Source organism: Zonotrichia albicollis, chromosome Z, assembly GCF_047830755.1.
Source record: "Zonotrichia albicollis isolate bZonAlb1 chromosome Z, bZonAlb1.hap1, whole genome shotgun sequence".
In the NCBI taxonomy this organism is placed as follows: domain Eukaryota; kingdom Metazoa; phylum Chordata; class Aves; order Passeriformes; family Passerellidae; genus Zonotrichia; species Zonotrichia albicollis.
In genome coordinates this window covers 33512302-33532002 of record NC_133860.1, presented here as the reverse complement: position 1 = coordinate 33532002, position 19701 = coordinate 33512302, and the positions used below count along the sequence as shown (strand labels likewise).

Here is a 19701-nt window from a genome sequence, read left to right as displayed (position 1 = left end):
CCTCAAAACAGGCCACTAAGATCTCATTTTGAGGAAGCTGGCACTATTGAGTAGAACAAAGCTGACTGTCTTAGTACAAATATGGTAAATGGAAAATGTTACTGCCCAGTGTATCCTGAACATTAAAATGTCAATGTAAAACATAAGCCAGCTGCTTCAATGTTCCACATACTCAGGGTGCTTCCATAGCAAATGGAAGGCTCAGATACTCATTGAAATAGGAGGGATCTGCTGACTGCAGAAGCAAAGACTGCCAGGATTTGTACTGCTCAAAAGCAACTTTCTTCAGAAAATTCCTGGATCTGTGCATTGGATTACATGCATGAATTATGTGCATGAATTCCCTTTAAAAGGGAATCTGCAAACCTTTGCGAAGAAGAAAACAGCATTTGAGGGAGGCAACAGTGACACTAACAACTTCAAAAAGGAAGACTCACTCCTAAGAGTGGTGCATCCACCCTGCTCTTCACAACTTCCAACAGGCTGGTTTTTCATTCTGGCCTGACCTTTAGTGTTGACTGTTCTTGTTTGACAACCTCTAGGAACCAAATTAATCCACCTGACACGTTATATCTAGGCTTTGCAACTATCTCCATTGCACTTCTGTGCAAAACTATTCAAAAGAGAGACTTGGTTACACTTTTCACTTCTGTCATCATTAAGTCAGCAGGAAGAACTGGTTATACCAAAGAAAAAAAAACTTAACTATAATGAGGACAAATGCAAGACCTGTACTTCCTGATGACAAGCATTTGGAACATGTTGTTTTTCCCTTTAACTAGAAAAAGTAAGCATTACCTTTTGTTGTAATGCTTAGAATTTCTGAGTTTTAGAGAAAGTTTTTAGAATACAGAGATACCCCTTTAAAAAGCGAATCTAGATTCTAAATCATCATCAGTGTGTAAGTATAAATATAAATATATAGTAAAGAATTTTTCCCCACTTGATTTTAGCCATACTGATGCTTGAATATATCTGAGTTTACGGTAAGGTTATTCAGTATTAGCACTCCCTGCTGTGGAATTATCAACTCATACCTTCTAAAGAACAATTGATTAGCGTACCTTCAAAGACATCTGTCATTTTGCAGATGTGAGCAAAGTTAGCTCCATTTGCCCATGTATACACAACATCCATTAGGTTGGGTCTGAAAGAATTCAAGTAATTTTCTTCATCAGTTTCCAGTTTTGCTTCTGCTGACACCTTGGCGATTCTTTTTGCACACTCCTTTAAAATAAAATATTTTGTATTTATATTATACTTAACCAGAGTAAGAATTTAAGTAACAAAAAGACATGCACATTATTAGGTACTGCATTACAGGATGAAGTTTTCTTTTTAGTGTGAAATTACTCATAATCAGAAAGTAAACCACTCTTTACATGAAGTCTGTCTACACTAAGAATCTACAGTGCAGCAAGCAAGCTTATAAAACTTTTAGAGGCATGTTCTAAATTAGCATAAAGATTTCTTGTGCACCATATAATGTATTATTAATTACACATTGCAAAATCACATGCAGTGCCAGCTGAATTCACTGATGGTGCAAAATTAGGTCTTCACACTTATTATACATTACTTACGAGCTTTGCTCGTGTTAACATTAACCCTGAGCTCAGATTTCTAATTACCTGCATTTGCCGAAGTGGTCCTGCCAACTGTTCAGTCAGTTTTGGCATTTCACTGGACTGAAAAAGAAGATAATAAACAATCTCAAGTGCTCCCATACATTTGCTCTATACCAAATTAAATGTAAAAGCAGAAGTTCAATGCATGATACTGCCACTCTACATTATTCCAATATATTCTCAAACATATTGAGTGCCAAATATTAAATTACTGAATTCCCCGAATGTTTGTTCCTCAAACTAGACCAGAAAACAAAATCTTTCTGTACAGTATACCAACATTATGAAATGCAGCACCTGCTTTCTGGATACTTCCAAAATTCCCTCTATTTAGCTGTATCATAGTTTTCAACTGACAAATGAACTGCTATTAAAAACATTTTGTATTCTTAAAAGCTTGTAATTGTTGAAGTAGTTAATAACTTAAGCATCAGTGGCAATATATGAAAATATGGCTTTTCAAAATACAGGATTATCTTTATGCCCTAGCTGTTTAGACTCAAGTACTATTGCTGAGTGAATCCCAATATTCTAATTAACAATGGCTTACCTTGGTTTCCCTTCTAAAAACAAACTGAATGCATTAGCATCTGCTGCCACTGGTTTTTCCATATTTAGAATCAACCTGAGTGTTATATCTTGCTACCTACTTGCAAAAGTGTTTCATATGGAAGTTTATTTTTACTAATTTTCTGGAGTGATACTACCCTTTTATACAGCTTGCAGGTGGAAAACAGTAACATCTGGTATTAAATGCCCATGCTTTTAAAAACATATGATCTGATTTTAACAGCCTTCTGGGCACCAATTCCATATGGTACTGCCATTTCAATCAATAGTCAAGGGTACTGACCATGTAACGTAACACAGACATGTCTGAGGATTAAATATATGCTCATCCCAGAGTGCAGGGTGCAGTTATTGCTGAGCATCTTCCTGAGATAATCATTCTACATTTTCAGTTATATGGAAGGGTATGTGTGTATTAATAGCAGCACATGCTGACAATCCAGTGATACTGCTTCATTGCAGGAGGAAGACTGCAATTTAACACAACCTTTGGAGTGTCTCTTGAGGAAAGAGACTTTAGCATTGAAACTGAAATGTTTTCGCCAAGTTCAACAGGAGTTCATGTCAAACATCTTAGGAAGCAATCAAAAATGTGCAATGGCTCATACTATTATGACCAATTTCTGCAATTGAATTAAAAACAGTATTGTTAGAAGACAGGAATGTCTAGAGTTCTTGAATTGAAGAAGTAACTCACATTCTCTTGAAACACGAAACAGCTGAGCAGTGCAGTTGCCTGCTCTGCAGACAAATCATTGAAGAGACCATTGAACATCATTTCCGTCAGGAGTAGTTCATCAGCACTAAAATAAAAAGAATGAAGCTTAGGGGAAGGACTTACTGATATGTAATTTTTAAATGAAGAACTAATAATCTGTTTTCTGAAGCAACTGGATATGGATTAAAAAACCAGCATCTTAATTTTACTGTCAGAACACAAAATACACATACACACAAACAAGTGTACTAGCCTCTTAAGGAGAATGCTAATGATTAAGAGACAGCAATAGTATTTTAAATAAACTAATAGCACTTACTGAACTACAATAAAACTCTCCCGACAGATCATATGAGTTAGTATGAATAGCTGAGTTAGTCAGTTTCTCTCAGACAGAATATCAAGAGATCAGAAAGAACCAGGGAGTTAGGTAACTTCAGAAAAGGACTAAAACTAGTACTGTTGCTGCTTAGAAAAAATTCAATTGGGTATTTCCAAAATACTGAAAAAAGGAACAAACTTGCTTCAATTTACTTGAGGAATAAAGACTTAATCATGATTTATAAAAGTAACCACATGATGCAGATACAAACTCCAAACATACTTATTTGGATAAAATGCCTCTATTTTTGGGGTAATCAAAAAAATGCATAGGATGGGAGAAAAACACTGTATGATTTTTTAAAAAGAGAGATGTGTAACTCAAACCATTCCAGACAGTCAGGAAGTAGATAAAACTCAGATTCAGCTTCCCTACCTGGTATCAGATTTTGCAAGACAATTAGCTATCAAATAAACTTACCTGTAAGACAATGAGTACAGCAGTCACTGTGACTTTTAAAAATATAAAATCCTATCAAAATCTGAGTTACACTGTAAGATATTGAAGTCTGATTCATTATTTTTTTCACCTTTTTCAATAGATATGTACCCGATAAATGTATTACAGTAAAATGCATCACTTCACAGATTGCTATGGAAGCAATTTCGCTCTATTGCAAACCTGTCAGTGACTTGGTAACTGCTGACAATCATTGCTACGCTCATTTCTGACCAACAATCCTGGTCTAATGTCTACCACAGAAATCAAGACCTTCCCCTCATGCAATGTACAACATTACATGAAAACACATGCTATTACGCAAGTCAGGCACAAAAAGCCTATTGTTTTGCCATTTTCATGTCTACATTTTAATTTTAAAACCTATTGTATTTTGTCCTTAAGTTGCTACTTTACTTATGCTGCTTGAATCAGCATATTACCTTTATTACACAGAACAGAGTCTCTAACGAATCCTTTTCTAATTTTCTCAAAACTTTAAAATATAAACATAATGTACTAATTTTAGCAAGGACAATAATGTGTATATACATGACAATGAACAGTTTGCACAGAAGCCAGTTACCTGCTGATTTCACAAGCAACCCGTCCTTTCATCTCAATAACATCTGAAGACGTGGCAAACCCCAGTCTTCTCAAAACACGCTTGCGGCATTTGAGTTCATCCATTTGCAGGACAGTTCTGGCTTTCTTCAATTCTCGCTTTGCTACTTTAATATCCATAGCAATCTGGGTGGGGGGCCAGAAGAAGAGGAATTACACCCCTTGCTGGTTTAACAGGCGCAACTGTTTTAAAGACATTGTTTAATTTACATAAATGCCTCAGAACAATGGTATATGAACATACTACTTCACAAGTTGTCTTGCCTAAGAATTCTAAGAGGAAGGTTTAAAACTGATTTTATAATAATAGTAAAAAAGTCAGCTCCATTTACCTACTGAAATCTCTGGTAAGCCTGGGAAGTTGAGCTATTTACCCACAGTGGGAAACTGTCCTGGGGTGACGTTATGATGCTTGTATATCCCCATTCATCTGTTCTGTGCCTTTAAGACCGGCTCTGAAGAGTGGAAGTTTTGTTTGGGTTTCTCTTATCAGGGACACAGAGACAAGCGGTACATAAGGCTGTTTTTTACTTCCAGCTTCAGCTTGCTGCTTTTGCTTGCTCTCTTTTTCTGCTCTTGCTTCTGCTCTGCTTTCTGCCTCTGCTTATTAGCTAGTTCTAGCTAAACAGTCCACATTGCTTCCTGGACTGTTTCTCCTCTCCTGTTCCTGTGACCATCTCGAACCTGCTCCGGACTGGGACCTGGGAACACCGAAGGTTTGGCTGCAGCGGCTGGCCCAGCGCCGGAGGGACTGAGAACAGAGCAACCATCCCCCGAAAGAGACTTTCTGATTTTGTCATCTTTCTCAAAGCGGTGTCATCGGGTATTGTTCATTTTGTGTGCTGGGGGGTGCGGGGCCAGTCAAATAAACAGGTTCTTTCCAGTTCTCTCCGAGGAATTTTTTTCCCGAACCGGTTGGGGGGAGGGGCCGTGTGGGTTTCGCTTTCTGGAGGGGCCCTCCTTTGCAGATTCTTTAACAAATTTGCCCTAAATCAGCACAAATTTTTGGCACCTAAACGTGAGGCAAGAGAGAGAGTGGAAAAACCCTGTTTTGACTGCATTTTGGCTGCTATTACTCTGTGTTCGTTTAAATCAGCTAATAGCCATGTTTTTTGGATTCATAATGTCTGTTGGGGTGAAGGTTTGCATGCATTTCTGATCCCTAGGGTTTTTTGAGATTTTAATACCTCTCTGGTCCCTAGGTTTATTTTTGTATCCAGAAATAGCTTTAGTATTGCCCCTAATACGTAGTTTTTACATCAGAGGGGCTGTGATCAGAATAGCTATCCTGCTGGGTTTGATGGCAATAATGTGCAAGAAGTTTATAAACATGCTGCGGTCTGCTCCAGGTATGAATGGTTCATGGCTATGGTTATGCATCCAGTTTGTCGCAGGGGGAGCAGGAGGGAATGAGATTTTTCAGCCTCTGCTTTCTTCCTTCTCCTATGAATCAGTGGCATCACTAGTGAAGGATGTTCAGTTTCCCCTCAATGTTAAAGAAACCATCTTCCTGGTATTCAACCTGGTAACCTTCCTCTATACAGCCTGCTGCTTCTCTAGAATGAGGGCTGAGATTTCTAGACGGGCTGATGAGACCCCTGACTCAGGAGTAAACCCTGGTGTGGAAAATCCTAAGTGGTGTGGGAAATGGGAGGATATGGGCCAAATCCTGAAGGAATTCTCTGACCCTATAGTGTGGGATTTTCCCCATGAACAAATTCAGAACCCAGCTGAGGTGGGGAAATATCTGAAAGAGAAGTACCAGGATGAGCCTAAGGAGAGGAAGGTCATTGCAGTGAGCTGGGCCCTGGCATATGCTTATCGCACACTGCTAGATACTCTAGGGCAGCAGACAGAGGCAGGGGGGCAGGGAGATAAATCAGCAACTGTCCCGGTGACTCAGGCTGCAGCTAACACTCCAGGCTCGAAGCCAGCAGCTGAACCCATGGCTGTTGTTACCAGCACTAGAAGTGGGAAATGCACAGCCAAGACCAATCGACCAGTGGATGATGATGATGATGATGATGAAGGAGAAGGAACCTCAGTGCCTCCTGACGTAAAGTCAGGAGTCAAAGCAGCAGGTGCAAGTTCAGATGCCAATACTGAGTCCTTCTCCCTGAAGGACCTTTGTGGCCTACGGAAGGATTACACTCGAAGGTCTGATGAATCCATAATTAGTTGGCTGGTCCATCTCTGGGATGCTGCAGGCGAGGCTACCGTTTTGGATGGCACTGAAACCAGACATTTGGGATCCCTGTCACAGGATTCTGTCATAGACCAAGGAATGATGAGGGGGGCTAACTCTCACAGCCTCTGGGAACGGGTCCTAAGAAGTGTAGCAGAAAGATACCTGTGTGCAGACGATCTCTATATGCAGCAGACTCAGTGGAAGACAATAGAGCAAGGGATCCAACGCCTGAGAGAAATGGCCGTGGCTGAGATTATCTTCTCAAATGATGTAACAACTAGGAACCCAGACTTAGTACCATGCACGTCTGTGATGTGGCGAAAACTCGTACGACTCGAGCCACAAGAATATGACTCTGCCTTAGCCATCATGAAGAGGGATGAGAGGGGTGAGACTGTGCTTGACATGGCAAGGAAGCTCCGAGCATATGCAGATGCTGTACAAGGCCCAACACATGCCAGAATCGCAGCGGTAGAAACACGTCTGCAGAACTTAGAGGATAAGATAGAGGAGAACCATAAGAAGCTTAGCGAGGAGATTAAAGAAGACCTTCTCCAAATTTCAGCAGTACAGATCCGAGGTTCCGGTATCCAAGGCAGACGTTTCCCAGATGGTGAGAGAAGATACACCCCACGAGCTGAGCTGTGGTTTTACCTGCGTGATTGTGGGGAAAACATGAGAAGGTGGGATAGGAAACCTACTGCTGTTCTGGCACGACGGGTGCGTGAACTGAAGGAAGCCACCAGGAGGAAAGCAGCTCCAGTTGCCCGTAGTCGAACGGCCAGGTATGATGATGATGACATGTCTGATCCCCTCGAAGGAACATCCAAAACATACACCCAGGGAAAGAATGATAACCAGGCTTAGAGGGGCCCTGCCTCTAGCCAGGTAGAGGCCAGGGAAAATCGTGTCTTCTGGTCTGTGTGGATTCGTTGGCCTGGCACATCGGAACCACAAGAGTATAAAGCTTTGGTCGATACTGGTGCGCAGTGCACATTAATCCCATCAAGACATGTGGGGACAGAGTCTGTTTCTATTGCTGGTGTGACAGGGGGATCCCAGGATTTCCCTTTGGTGGAAGCTGATGTGAGCCTAACGGGAAATGAGTGGAAGAAGCATCCTATTGTGACTGGCCCAGAGGCCCCATGTATTTTGGGCATAGACTACCTTCGAAGTGGGTACTTCAAAGACCCAAAAGGACTCAGATGGGCATTTGGAATAGCTGCTGTAGAGACAGAGGGCATCCAGCAATTGAACACCTTGCCTGGGTTGTCTGAGAATCCATCTGCAGTAGGATGCCTGACGGGAGAAGAGCAACGAGTGCCAATTGCCACTTCCATAGTGCATCAACGGCAGTATAGGACCACTCGAGATGCTGTGATCCCCATCCATAAGATGATCCGAGAGCTGGAGAGCCAAGGGGTGGTCAGCAAGACCCACTCACCCTTCAACAGCCCCATCTGGCCTGTGCGAAAATCTGAAGGAGAATGGAGATTGACTGTGGACTATCGTGCATTGAATGAAGTGACTCCACCACTGAGTGCTGCCGTGCCAGACATATTAGAGCTCCAGTATGAGCTTGAGTCCAAGGTAGCAAGGTGGTACGCCACTATAGACATAGCCAATGCATTTTTCTCCATTCCTCTGGCAGCAGAATGCAGGCCTCAGTTTGCCTTCACATGGAGGGGAGTGCAGTACACCTGGAACCGATTGCCCCAGGGGTGGAAGCACAGCCCCACCATCTGCCACGGACTGATCCAGGCTGCACTGGAAAAGGGTGAGGCTCCAGAACATCTGCAGTATATTGATAACATCATTGTGTGGGGGAACACAGCTGCGGAAGTGTTCGAGAAAGGGAAGGAAATCATCCAGATCCTCCTGGGAGCTGGTTTCGCCATTAAAAAGAGCAAAGTAAAGGGACCAGCTCGTGAGATTCAATTCCTGGGAGTGAAGTGGCAAGATGGACGGCGTCAGATTCCTACAGATGTCATCAACAAGATCACAGCAATGTCTCCACCCACCAATAAGAAAGAGACACAAGCTTTCTTGGGTGCAATAGGTTTTTGGAGGATGCATATTCCTGAGTACAGTCAGATCGTGAGCCCTCTCTACCTGGTCACCCGCAAGAAGAACAATTTCCAGTGGGGCCCTGAGCAGCAACAGGCCTTTGTCCAGATCAAGCAGGAGATTGCTCATGCAGTAGCCCTTGGCCCAGTCAGGACAGGACCAGAGGTGAAGAATGTGCTCTACTCTGCAGCCAGGAACCATGGCTTGTCCTGGAGCCTTTGGCAGAAGGTGCCTGAGGAGACTCGGGGTCGACCACTGGGATTTTGGAGTTGGAAGCTACAGAGGGTCTGAAGCCAACTATACTCCAACAGAGAAAGAAATCCTGGCTGCCTATGAAGGAGTCCAGGCTGCTTCGGAGGTAATAGGCACTGAAGCACAACTCCTCCTGGCACCCCGACTACCCGTGCTGGGATGGATGTTCAAAGGCAAGGTTCCTTCCACTCACCATGCCACCAGTGCTACATGGAGCAAGTGGATTGCTCTCATCACTCAGCGCGCCCGTATAGGTAAACTGAATCGCCCTGGGATTTTGGAGGTCATTACAACTTGGCCCGAAGGTGAGAATTTTGGTGTCACAGATGAAGAGGAACAAGAACCAGTGACACGTGCTGAAGAGGCTCCTCCCTATAACCAACTGCCCCCAGAGGAAACACGCTACGCTCTTTTCACTGACGGTTTCTGTCGCATCGTAGGGATGAACCGGAAGTGGAAAGCAGCCGTATGGAGCCCCACACGACAGGTTGCACAAGCTACCGAAGGAGAAGGTGGATCAAGCCAATTTGCTGAACTCAAGGCTGTTCACTGGCCCTAGACATTGCTGAGAGAGAGAAGTGGCCAAAGCTCTACCTCTACACTGATTCATGGATGGTAGCCAATGCTCTGTGGGGATGGCTGGAGAGGTGGAAAAAGGCTAACTGGCAGCGTAGAGGGAAACCAATTTGGGCTGCTGGTGAGTGGAATAACATTGCTACCAGGGTAGGGAGGCTACCTGTGAAAGTCCGCCATGTAGATGCCCATGTACCCAAGAGTAGGGCCACCGAGGAGCACCAAAACAATGAGCAGGTAGACCAAGCCGCAAAGATAGGGGTGTCCAAAATAGACCTAGACTGGGAATATAAGGGAGAGTTATTCCTAGCTCGATGGGCCCATGACGCCTCAGGCCACCAGGGCAGAGATGCCCCCTATAAGTGGGCACGAGACCGAGGGGTGGATCTAACCATGGACAGTATTTCTCAGGTTATCCATGACTATGAGACATGTGCTGCCATCAAGCAGGCCAAGCGACTGAAGCCCCTCTGGTACGGTGGGCGGTGGTCCAAGTACAAGTATGGGGAGGCCTGGCAGGTTGATTACATCACACTGCCCCAGACACGCCAGGGCAAGCGCTACGTGCTGACCATGGTGGAGGCCACCACTGGATAGTTGGAAACCTACCCTGTGTCTCATGCTACAGCCCGGAACACCATCCTGGGCCTTGAAAAGCAAGTTCTGTGGAGACATGGCACCCCTGAGAGGATCGAGTCAGACAATGGGACTCATTTCAAGAACAGCCTTATCAACACCTGGGCTAGGGAACATGGCATTGAGTGGGTGTACCATATCCCCTACCATGCACCAGCTGCAGGCAAAGTGGAGAGGTACAATGGACTACTAAAAACCAGTTGAAAGCTTTGGGTGGGGGATCTTTCAAGAATTGGGAGCAGCATCTGGCAAAAGCCACCTGGTTAGTTAACACCCGAGATTCCACCAACCAAGCAGGTCCTGTCCAGTCTGAGTCCCTGAATGTAATAGAAGGGGACAAAGTCCCAGTGGTACATATCAGAGGTTTGTTAGGGAAGACTGTGTGGATCAATTCTGCCTCGAGTACAGACAAACCCATTCGTGGGGTTGTCTTTGCTCAGGGACCAGGCTGCACGTGGTGGTTAATGCAAAGAGATGGAACAACATGATGTGTACCTCAGGGAGATCTGATTGTGGGGTAAGAATGATATAGGGATAAGGGGTGGAATGTCCTGGGGTGACGTTATGATGCTTGTATATCCCCATTCATCTGTTCTGTGCCTTTAAGACCGGCTCTGAAGAGTGGAAGTTTTGTTTGGGTTTCTCTTATCAGGGACACAGAGACAAGCGGTACATAGGGCTGTTTTTTACTTCCAGCTTCAGCTTGCTGCTTTTGCTTGCTCTCTTTTTCTGCTCTTGCTTCTGCTCTGCTTTCTGCCTCTGCTTATTAGCTAGTTCTAGCTAAACAGTCCACATTGCTTCCTGGACTGTTTCTCCTCTCCTGTTCCTGTGACCATCTCGAACCTGCTCCGGACTGGGACCCGGGAACACCGAAGGTTTGGCTGCAGCGGCTGGCCCAGCGCCGGAGGGACTGAGAACAGAGCAATCACCCCCCGAAAGAGACTTTCTGATTTTGCCATCTTTCTCAAAGCGGTGTCATCGGGTATTGTTCATTTTGTGTGCTGGGGGGTGCGGGGCCAGTCAAATAAACAGGTTCTTTCCAGTTCTCTCCGAGGAATTTTTTTCCCGAACCGGTTGGGGGGAGGGGCCGTGTGGGTTTCGCTTTCTGGAGGGGCCCTCCTTTGCAGATTCTTTAACAAATTTGCCCTAAACCAGCACAGAAACAAACCAAATCAGTCCACACTAAATGACAGAAAATTCTCTGTTGAGAAGTGGGCACTCATCTTCTAAGACCTATACTAAGTCTCAGCTAACCAATTATTCAATGAAATGTAAGCCAAAGGCATAATTTTCTGCTATTAGAACTTCTCCAGTGGCTTGCAGTTCATCACAGTCACCATCTACATCCTTACAGCAGACACCTTCACAAAAAGCTGCTCGGTCAATCAGGTCTTACCACAGGCAACTCTGTGCTGCCCATTCCAGAAACACCTCACTTCTGTGAAGTGGCTCCTGGAGAACCTGTTTTCTCAAGCAGCAGCAAAATGAGAGCTGGTTTTATGCATAACTGATTTCAGCCTAAGACAGTACAACTCTATACAAAACAAGTAATTGCTTCCAGGCTGAGAGTCAGCTCAGGAAGCAGCAGCACAATGATTTCTCTGGTGCGCTACTCAAGCTAATAAGCCCCATCAATTCAACTTAGGTTTGCACAAATGTATTAAACATATCAATTAAAATTATCTATGAAGACTTTTCCTACACAGCATTGTGCTACGTCTAATCAGTGAAAAAGACCCCTGTAACCTTCTAATTCCTGAAAATTTCCTCTGAAGCTTTAATTTCAGATGTACATTTGTACCAAGGAAGGGCATAGTACCAACTCTGCCATTTTGTTAGTGAGATTGAGTAAATTTAAAAGAGTTGATTTGGGCTTTGCAAATAAAAATAAAAGGAAGTAGAAAGACAACCTCCCTCCCCCCTCTGTAACTAAACACAAAGTAATTTGGTTTGTATCTTTACCTGTGCTTTTTTTTCACAAAGTTTGTATATCGTTTCCAAGTTTGGATCGTTGTGAAGAGGATGTGAATACATCCTATGCTCAAATGCCTCTATTTTTTGGATTACTTTTTTCAACCCTTGGTCCTTGATGCCCATGTCATCAATAGGATCTAGTAAGGGTACTCCATCAGGAAAACGTCTCTGTACCTCCTAAAATGATGAAAAAGTTGTTTTTTTTTTTGAAGATAAGTAACAGTAAAATAAGCTGGCATAACTATAGAGACACAGGAGGCTGTAATGTTAAAGTTATGTGATGTTTCAGGAGTTTTCAAAATCTGTTTAAAATAACTTGACAAGGAAAAACAATTGACATTGAGGCTGCCAATGCCTTTAAAGAATAAGGGTGTGACAGAAACTTTACACAAATTTCTTTACAAGTTGCCTTGGATTTAAGAGTACCTCACTAAGCAGAGCAGAGTACTTACACAGTCTAGTGGAACTTACCAGTACAGATTTTAACACACTTTGCCTGTTATCAATAGGCCTCAGGTCTTTTGGTATGTACAGGCGGATACTGCTGATAGCTGAGACAAGATGCACCAAAACAGGAACAACCTATCAAAGAGAGTGCAGTAACTCATAAATCAGTAAAAAACATACCTCTTATTATTGGTCCATGGCAAAACCTTTTCAAGGGAAAAGGAAGACTTAGTGCTCAAGAACACAGTAGCGGGTAAAGGAATATCAGAAAGCAGGAAAATGCGACCAATAACCTAAAGCATTCACAAAGAAGAAAAGTAGTTGTCCAAATGGGAAAACTCTGAATGCAGTTACATGTGGACAGAGCCTACACCTGAAAACAAAACAGCAACTTTTCTATTACCTTGCATCTTACTTATTGGTATACCTCTTCTGATCCAAACCAGACCAATTATTGTCATATAATTAACTAAGAATGCTACCAGCAGAGAACATCAAGACAGAAAATACATCTTCCTAAGTAGGAAAACCATCATGACACCATGAAGAATCACTACTGCATTAAACTTCAAGGTTTAAATGGAGTTTCTGAGAACAAACCTGCAGACAAATTACAAGGCAGTATAACTGTTTGTCTTGATATTTGAAATATCAAGGGTTTCAATTTGGAAATTTTAAATAGTGCACATATTTTCACTTAAAAAAAAAAATCAATTTCTTTTTAGAATGAGAGTTTTGCAAAGCTGTCCAGAGAGGTGGTGGAGTCACCTTCCCTGGAAGGGTTCAAGAAACAACTGGATGTGGCACATCGTGCTGTAATATAAGTGATAAGATGGTGTTCAAGGGTTGGACTAAATGATCTTGAAAATCTTTTCCAGTCTTAATAATTTTCATAAATAAAAAGGAATTCTGTTCCAGAGACAAGATATTGCTAAAAAAAAAGCATCTGTCAAACGGTACTACTAAAAATGGATTACTTTAATTTATTAAGAAGGCAGAGTTAGGTGTACAGATTCTTTCTCTTCCTTAAATGCATCAGACCCTCTTTTACTAGTGTGCAAATGGTTTGGAAATGAAGATTTAGGAAAGTTTATAAGGAACTACTGAGAATAAAAACATGTAACAGACCTGCATCTCTCCTCTCTCATCAGGTCTGGCTGGCTTTGCAGACTCAGTAGCAGAATTTTTCAAACTGTCTTTGCTGCAGTGCAGGAGCACTTCGACTACATACAATGGGTCCAATTCACTGGAATTTGGCTGTTGAGGGTACAAAAAAAGAGCAGTTCTGTAGCAGTTATTTTAAAATACAAACAAGAATGAATGAAAAACACATGATTTCTCCAACATTAAAGGTACAAAATTAGCTATGTCTCTTACAGAGTATCAGCTCAGTGTTGCAGTACATTCTCAAAACCTGCACTCTGGTAAACTGATTGGAAGATCCCCCCCATAGAAAAACATACTTGAAAAAATTGCCCTCCTCCATACTGCCAGAGTAGCCTAAAGTCTGATTGAAGTTTCAGCTGCATCTGCATTTTCTTCTGTATGTAGCTCATTTGAAGTAAGTCAGTATGCTTTAAAACTGTAATGCATATTTGCATCATGCTAGGAGTACTGAATTTTGCATGTGGAAGAAAAACCACCAAAATTTGGGGCATCTCTTTCATTTCCAGGTTTGCAGGTTCAAGTTTTCATGCACAACAAAGACCGCAGAAAAATCTTTCAAACATAACAGCTTGTGTCTGTGGCAAGCAGAAAGCAGCGTCTTGCAGGGTGCATCTTTGCACAACCCAAACTGTATCCATAACATCTGACATTCATTTAAAGAGCACAAACATGTAGATGTGGTGATTAAAGACTACTGTTCACAAGGACATAACCTTTTTTACACACCGCTTTAAAAAAGACTGGCAATAGTTATTTGGATGAACACGCAGCAGGGTTGCTCAAATACATTCCTACTATGAGCACGTATTTTTAGGGCTTCAAACAGAAGTAAGTTATAGGCCTAACACAAAAGGCAGACATCACCTTTTAAAGTATCATGTGTAAGCTTTTTGCTTCCAAATAAAAGAGGAAAAGAAAACATTATTTTCAAAATCCCATCTTAACTCAGTTCACTTTTACTGGGCAATATTATTCATTACAAATCTAAAACATACTATTTTATTTCACTGCATGCCAGCTAGCATTCTTAAGACATTCTCAGAAGTGCTACAAGAAAGTGCCATCATAAACTAAGGAGAAAAACAGAGTTATCCTGTTGTACAAGCTAAATTATTTCTTCAAGAAATGCCAATTACTTGCTGAGGAAGAAACTGTTCCTCTGAGTTATATCCTACATTTGCAGAAAGCACTCACAGCAATGTAGGAGATCCAAACCACTGCCACCCTCTAAATTACAATTTTAAAACACCCACATCTACCAGATCAGTATCCAGACAAAGCCAGGAAAGGTACTGCTGACTTGAATGAAGCTCACTCATAGCTACACAAATGTGCTACAGAAAATACTAGAATTAGAGGTGTCTATAAAATGTCTAAAAAGAGAGGAAAAAATATTTTTACCTGTGATTGTACTGTAAACTTACTAGTAAAGCAGGAGTATAAAAATCATAAACATCTGCTGTTTATGATTTATATTATTAATTAATATTATTAATATTAATTAATATATTAATCAATATAATTAATATTATTAATATTAATTAATATTATTCTCCTTAAGTTTATATACACCAATATCTTTGAGAAAATGCTGACTAAATGTGAGTCAATCTACAACTGCTTTTCTTAATGTGTACTGTTTCCTTCCATGCGTTTCTTACAACAGTACAGGTACTAAAAACCACTACACCCTAGAACAGCAATGGACGTTTCTATGTGCAAGAATAAGAGAAGATTTGAACCTTTAAAACAATTGTTAGCCACAGACTTCTCTGTAATATCAAGTTCAAATTATTCTTTAATTTATGCTGCATCAATTCACAGAACAAAATTAAGCCCTTCTGAGCAGAGTACTGAAGAATTATTTGAATTCTTAGGATTTTTGATTTGCCCTGAAACAGCTCTTACTTCAAGTGTTTGGAAACAAAACAAAATAAGAAGGATGATTGTGCCCCAGAACCAAGAAGGATAGAACAAATAACAAATTCAGAGACCCAGATAAGTAATATCAAACTTACGGAAAATTCAATGACCATGACACAGCACTAAAAGAGATGTTTATGTAGTAAACATTATAAATATAAAAGGATTATAATAATCTAAACAGGGAAGATAGAACTGCAGCATCTCAAATTTTGCTATCAATAATTGTTAAGAGACAAAAATTTAATGTCTTGAATCAGTGATGAAATAATACCATCAAGAGCACAACAGTAGCATAAGCTCACTGGTGACACAATCCAGTGGAAATAAAATTTCTCACTCCAAAACTTTTATGAGGTTTTATAAATTCCAAAGGACACAGTTATTGTGCTGCCTACTATAATGCAGCAATATATATATGCAATATATATAGCAAGCATCTCTGTTTGAGACAAATTCTATTCCAAACAACAGCAGACAGGAAAGTGCTGTTTGTATTGAGAGTTTCATGGAACACTGATTTGTCTAATCATATTGGAAAAGCAGCTACACATAATTAATAATAAACATAATTGACATAGCTCATGCATTTGCTTTCACAGTGCAAAGAAGAAGGAGTATTATGTGAAATACAGACATACTTTAACCTGAAATTCATTATTAATTGTACAGATTTATCATTTAAAAAAGGATTTAGGAACTATGATATAGCAAAGAAAACTTTGCAACTGAACTAGTGATACAGTCTGAATTCAACATAATTTCTAAATTATGTAAACCCAAAGAACTGCTCTTAGAAGCAGATGAAGGTCTAAAGATACAGCATAAGTAATATCTTTCTGGTACTAAATAAGTATACTTGTATACTTTAATTAGTAAAGGGGAATGACATCTGTGTCTCAGGACAAAAATGCAAAGAGCAGACACTAAAATGGGTAAACAATAACTTCTTTAAGTAATTTGTTTTGCCTCTGCTCACAGAAACTAGTCTTTCATACTGACTTTAGAAGTTACATAGCTTTAAGTTTGTTCTTTAATTCCCAGTACCTATTGTCACTCTTTCCATCCACACGCTCAGAAGGAAAAATTCAATCCAGCTGCTAGAACAACTTAATGAAAAAAGAGCAGCTGGAGTCACATCCATCTCTTGCAAAACAGTCCATAATTTCAAAGCTAATATTCAAGCCCAAAGGTTTATATAACAGTGAGACAGGCCAGATAGGGAAGGCAAATATATATGTGAGTAAAATATGACACAGATAGAAGAAATGCCTCCAAGTGACACACAAGTTGGCAGTTTCACAGAGAAAGCTGGGACTAGGGGACAATCTGGTTTATTGCTGTGTGTCTCTATGTGAAAAGCAATCCACAACCAAAGATTTAAGCAACAGCAGTAACAGCCCAGTTTTTCAACTTGAAAAAAGAAAGAAATATGATTTTCAAAAGGAAGATGGAAAACAAAACAGAATCTCTTCTAATAAGTTCTGTATGAACACATTTTTCTAATTTCCTCTTTAGTGAATATATGTTAGAAAAGCACTAAAAGGTGCCACAATGAACAGGCACCACCAGAATTTAACAGATACAACTTTGCATTTAGATCTAGCAAATAAAGCCAATGCTCTCCTAAAATTACAGCCAAAATGCTATCACAGAAGAATATGGTTGTAACTTAGGTTTTCATTTACAGAGCTGAGTAGCTGGTCAAAACATTTTTGAAAGGGAGACCAACATATCATCTAAGGGTTACACAGTGACCAACTATGAAAATGCATTTCTGGAAGTCTGGCTTCTATTGCATCACTGCCCTGTCTTTTCTTCCAAATGTCCTCAGACCCATTTCTATTGTTTTGCTCTCTTTGTATTTTAATTTTCCAACTTTATGGCAACGTCTCAGAGGACAAGCTATCCCCTGTTTCATGTCCTAATTAGGACTCAAAGCAAAGTTTGCCAGTTTAAGATAACTTTCTTCATAGAGCTAAATGTCAGTCTCCCACTGCTCTCAGCCTTCTCTTAGGGCTTCTGTAGATTTTCTGAGAGAAAACATTAAAGTATCTTTCTCATGAACAGCTTAAATTAGCACTGGCAACATTTCGGAAACAACTTAGTTTGAAACGTTTTCAGTGGTATGTACAAGCAAGCATTTCTTCCACAAATACATTAAAAGTTAAAAACTGAACACCAGACTTGGAGTTTCCTTCATCCTCTACAGCTTCATTTCTTTACACTTTCACTTCAGGAAGTTCAGAGCTTTTTGTAAATTTGAGCTAAAAGGAAATTTTTTTGCCTTTGAAAAGTATAAATAAATAGGAGTTTTATCTTATTTTCAGAAAAAATAGTCAGGTATATATTCTGGTAATGGAGAGAATGTGTATTTTACCTTAACATTTGATTTCTTAGAGAAATTAACAACCACTCCCCATCCGTAGTCATCACCTTCATTCTTCACCTGGAAATATTACAAGATGCTATAACATAACATATATAACAACATCCTGGCAAGCACAACATTTCATATTTTTGGTATTTACAATAGCAGTTGTGGACTACTAATAATCATGAAAACAGTATTTATTTTAATGCATTATTGAATGCTTAGCAAAGAAACTCAAGTCAAAATTGGTGCTTAGTGTGACATATGTAGGTAAACTAGCAGACATAAATGAACCTTGCAGATTTCACAAATAGGTAGAAATGAAAAACAAAACAAAAGAAACATCAAATTACCTTTACTAGTCTTCCTGGCTGTAGAAAGGGCAAGCAGTACTTTGGCTTGTGAATATACTCTTCAATATCTTTACCCAGTTTTGCAAGCTGCTGGCGGATTCTGTAGTATATCACCACATTTTCTTCATTGGGAATTACAATTTTGTTGTACTGTGCTTCCAAATTATTGACTCCTAATAATGAAAAGGAAAATGTCATGAAAATTAATAGCTGCACACAGATTAAGGAATCAGTGTTTCACTTTCAGATCTCCATGATTAATATTTTGTGACCACTTCTAGTACTAATTTTTTACTTACGGTAATCCATTTTCTGGCAAGCTAGAAATCTGTAAATTTGTCCACTGAATTAAATACCAGTGTTATTTTCTTAAAATAAACAAGCTTGAGAAACTGGAAAAGGCTGGCACCCAATTATCCAGGAATAACTGATCTAGGTTTGCACAGAAGCCACATTAGAACTTGCAATGATTTTGTAGAAAGATCTACCACTGCTTTTTATCTCCTCCTACAAAATAAGATTGCTCAAAGATATCTTCTAAAAAGATATGTTTCAACAAGAGGAAAGTTGTTAGAAGATGTTTCTCCTAACTTGTTTTAGGCTCTGATTTATCAGTTGAAAATCAGTATTTTCTTCCTCCAACACTTTTATGCCTTATTTAAGCAAATCAGTTTTTATGCTAAACATTATGATTCATTCTCTTATTCTGGTATTATCACCAGCAAACAAAAACTAAGAACAGACTATAAAAAAATCTTTTTTTCCTCTCTACCAACTCATCCTCCTACATGCTGTTGTTGAAGGCTCGTAAGTGGCCTGGAAATCCCACTTCACTGGGACTTGAGAGACAACTCGGGGAAGTGCTCTTTATTTCCACCTACCAATTTTTAAAAGAAATAAGCCATCCATTCATACTCATGGCATATTTTCTTCCTTAGCCTAAGCAGCCAATTCTCTCCTTTGTGTTTTTAATTGCAGCTGAAGGGATTACAAAATTCTAATGCCCAGTATGGTGCCTAAACTGAAACTGCCCAAGAACGTACGCCTCACTGCATTCTCTCTTAACATTCAATTAAGAAATGAACAGATAAACTGCTCAATAATCATAATTACCTCTCACGTTCTTAAGATTCTCCTGGACTAAGTTTTGAAAGACTCATTCCCAAACACTGGTTGAAATTTCCAGACATTGACTTTGGCTCATGAAAACTCACTATTCAAGGATTATAGGTCAAAATGTACTTACTCAGTGGAGTGCAATTAAAAGTCCTAGATCTCTCGGAATTTTTCTCTGTATTATAATTAAGTATTTCTCACCTATACTACTCTTAAATGCAGTGCACTTAAGTTCTTTTTACAGCTTGTACTGAGATATGAAAAGGTGAAA

The 19701-nt window shown here is 40.3% G+C and overlaps 1 protein-coding gene across 2 annotated transcripts in view; it reads right to left on the bottom strand.

The window, feature by feature from the left end:
• Window positions 1–19701, bottom strand: part of MTREX (Mtr4 exosome RNA helicase) — a 47487-nt gene that overhangs the window by 2769 nt on the left and 25017 nt on the right. For both annotated transcript variants that reach the window (XR_012578217.1, XM_005490652.4), the window contains exons 17-25: window positions 18315–18487; window positions 17968–18036; window positions 13626–13754; window positions 12522–12632; window positions 12039–12227; window positions 4323–4486; window positions 2896–3001; window positions 1632–1688; window positions 1065–1227 (exon numbers count right to left, since the gene is read on the bottom strand). Coding sequence is in view for 1 of the 2 variants with exons in the window: in XM_005490652.4 (XP_005490709.1) it covers window positions 1065–1227; window positions 1632–1688; window positions 2896–3001; window positions 4323–4486; window positions 12039–12227; window positions 12522–12632; window positions 13626–13754; window positions 17968–18036; window positions 18315–18487 (1161 nt within the window). In the remaining variant the exon portion in view is untranslated. The remainder of the gene's footprint in view (window positions 1–1064; window positions 1228–1631; window positions 1689–2895; window positions 3002–4322; window positions 4487–12038; window positions 12228–12521; window positions 12633–13625; window positions 13755–17967; window positions 18037–18314; window positions 18488–19701) is intronic.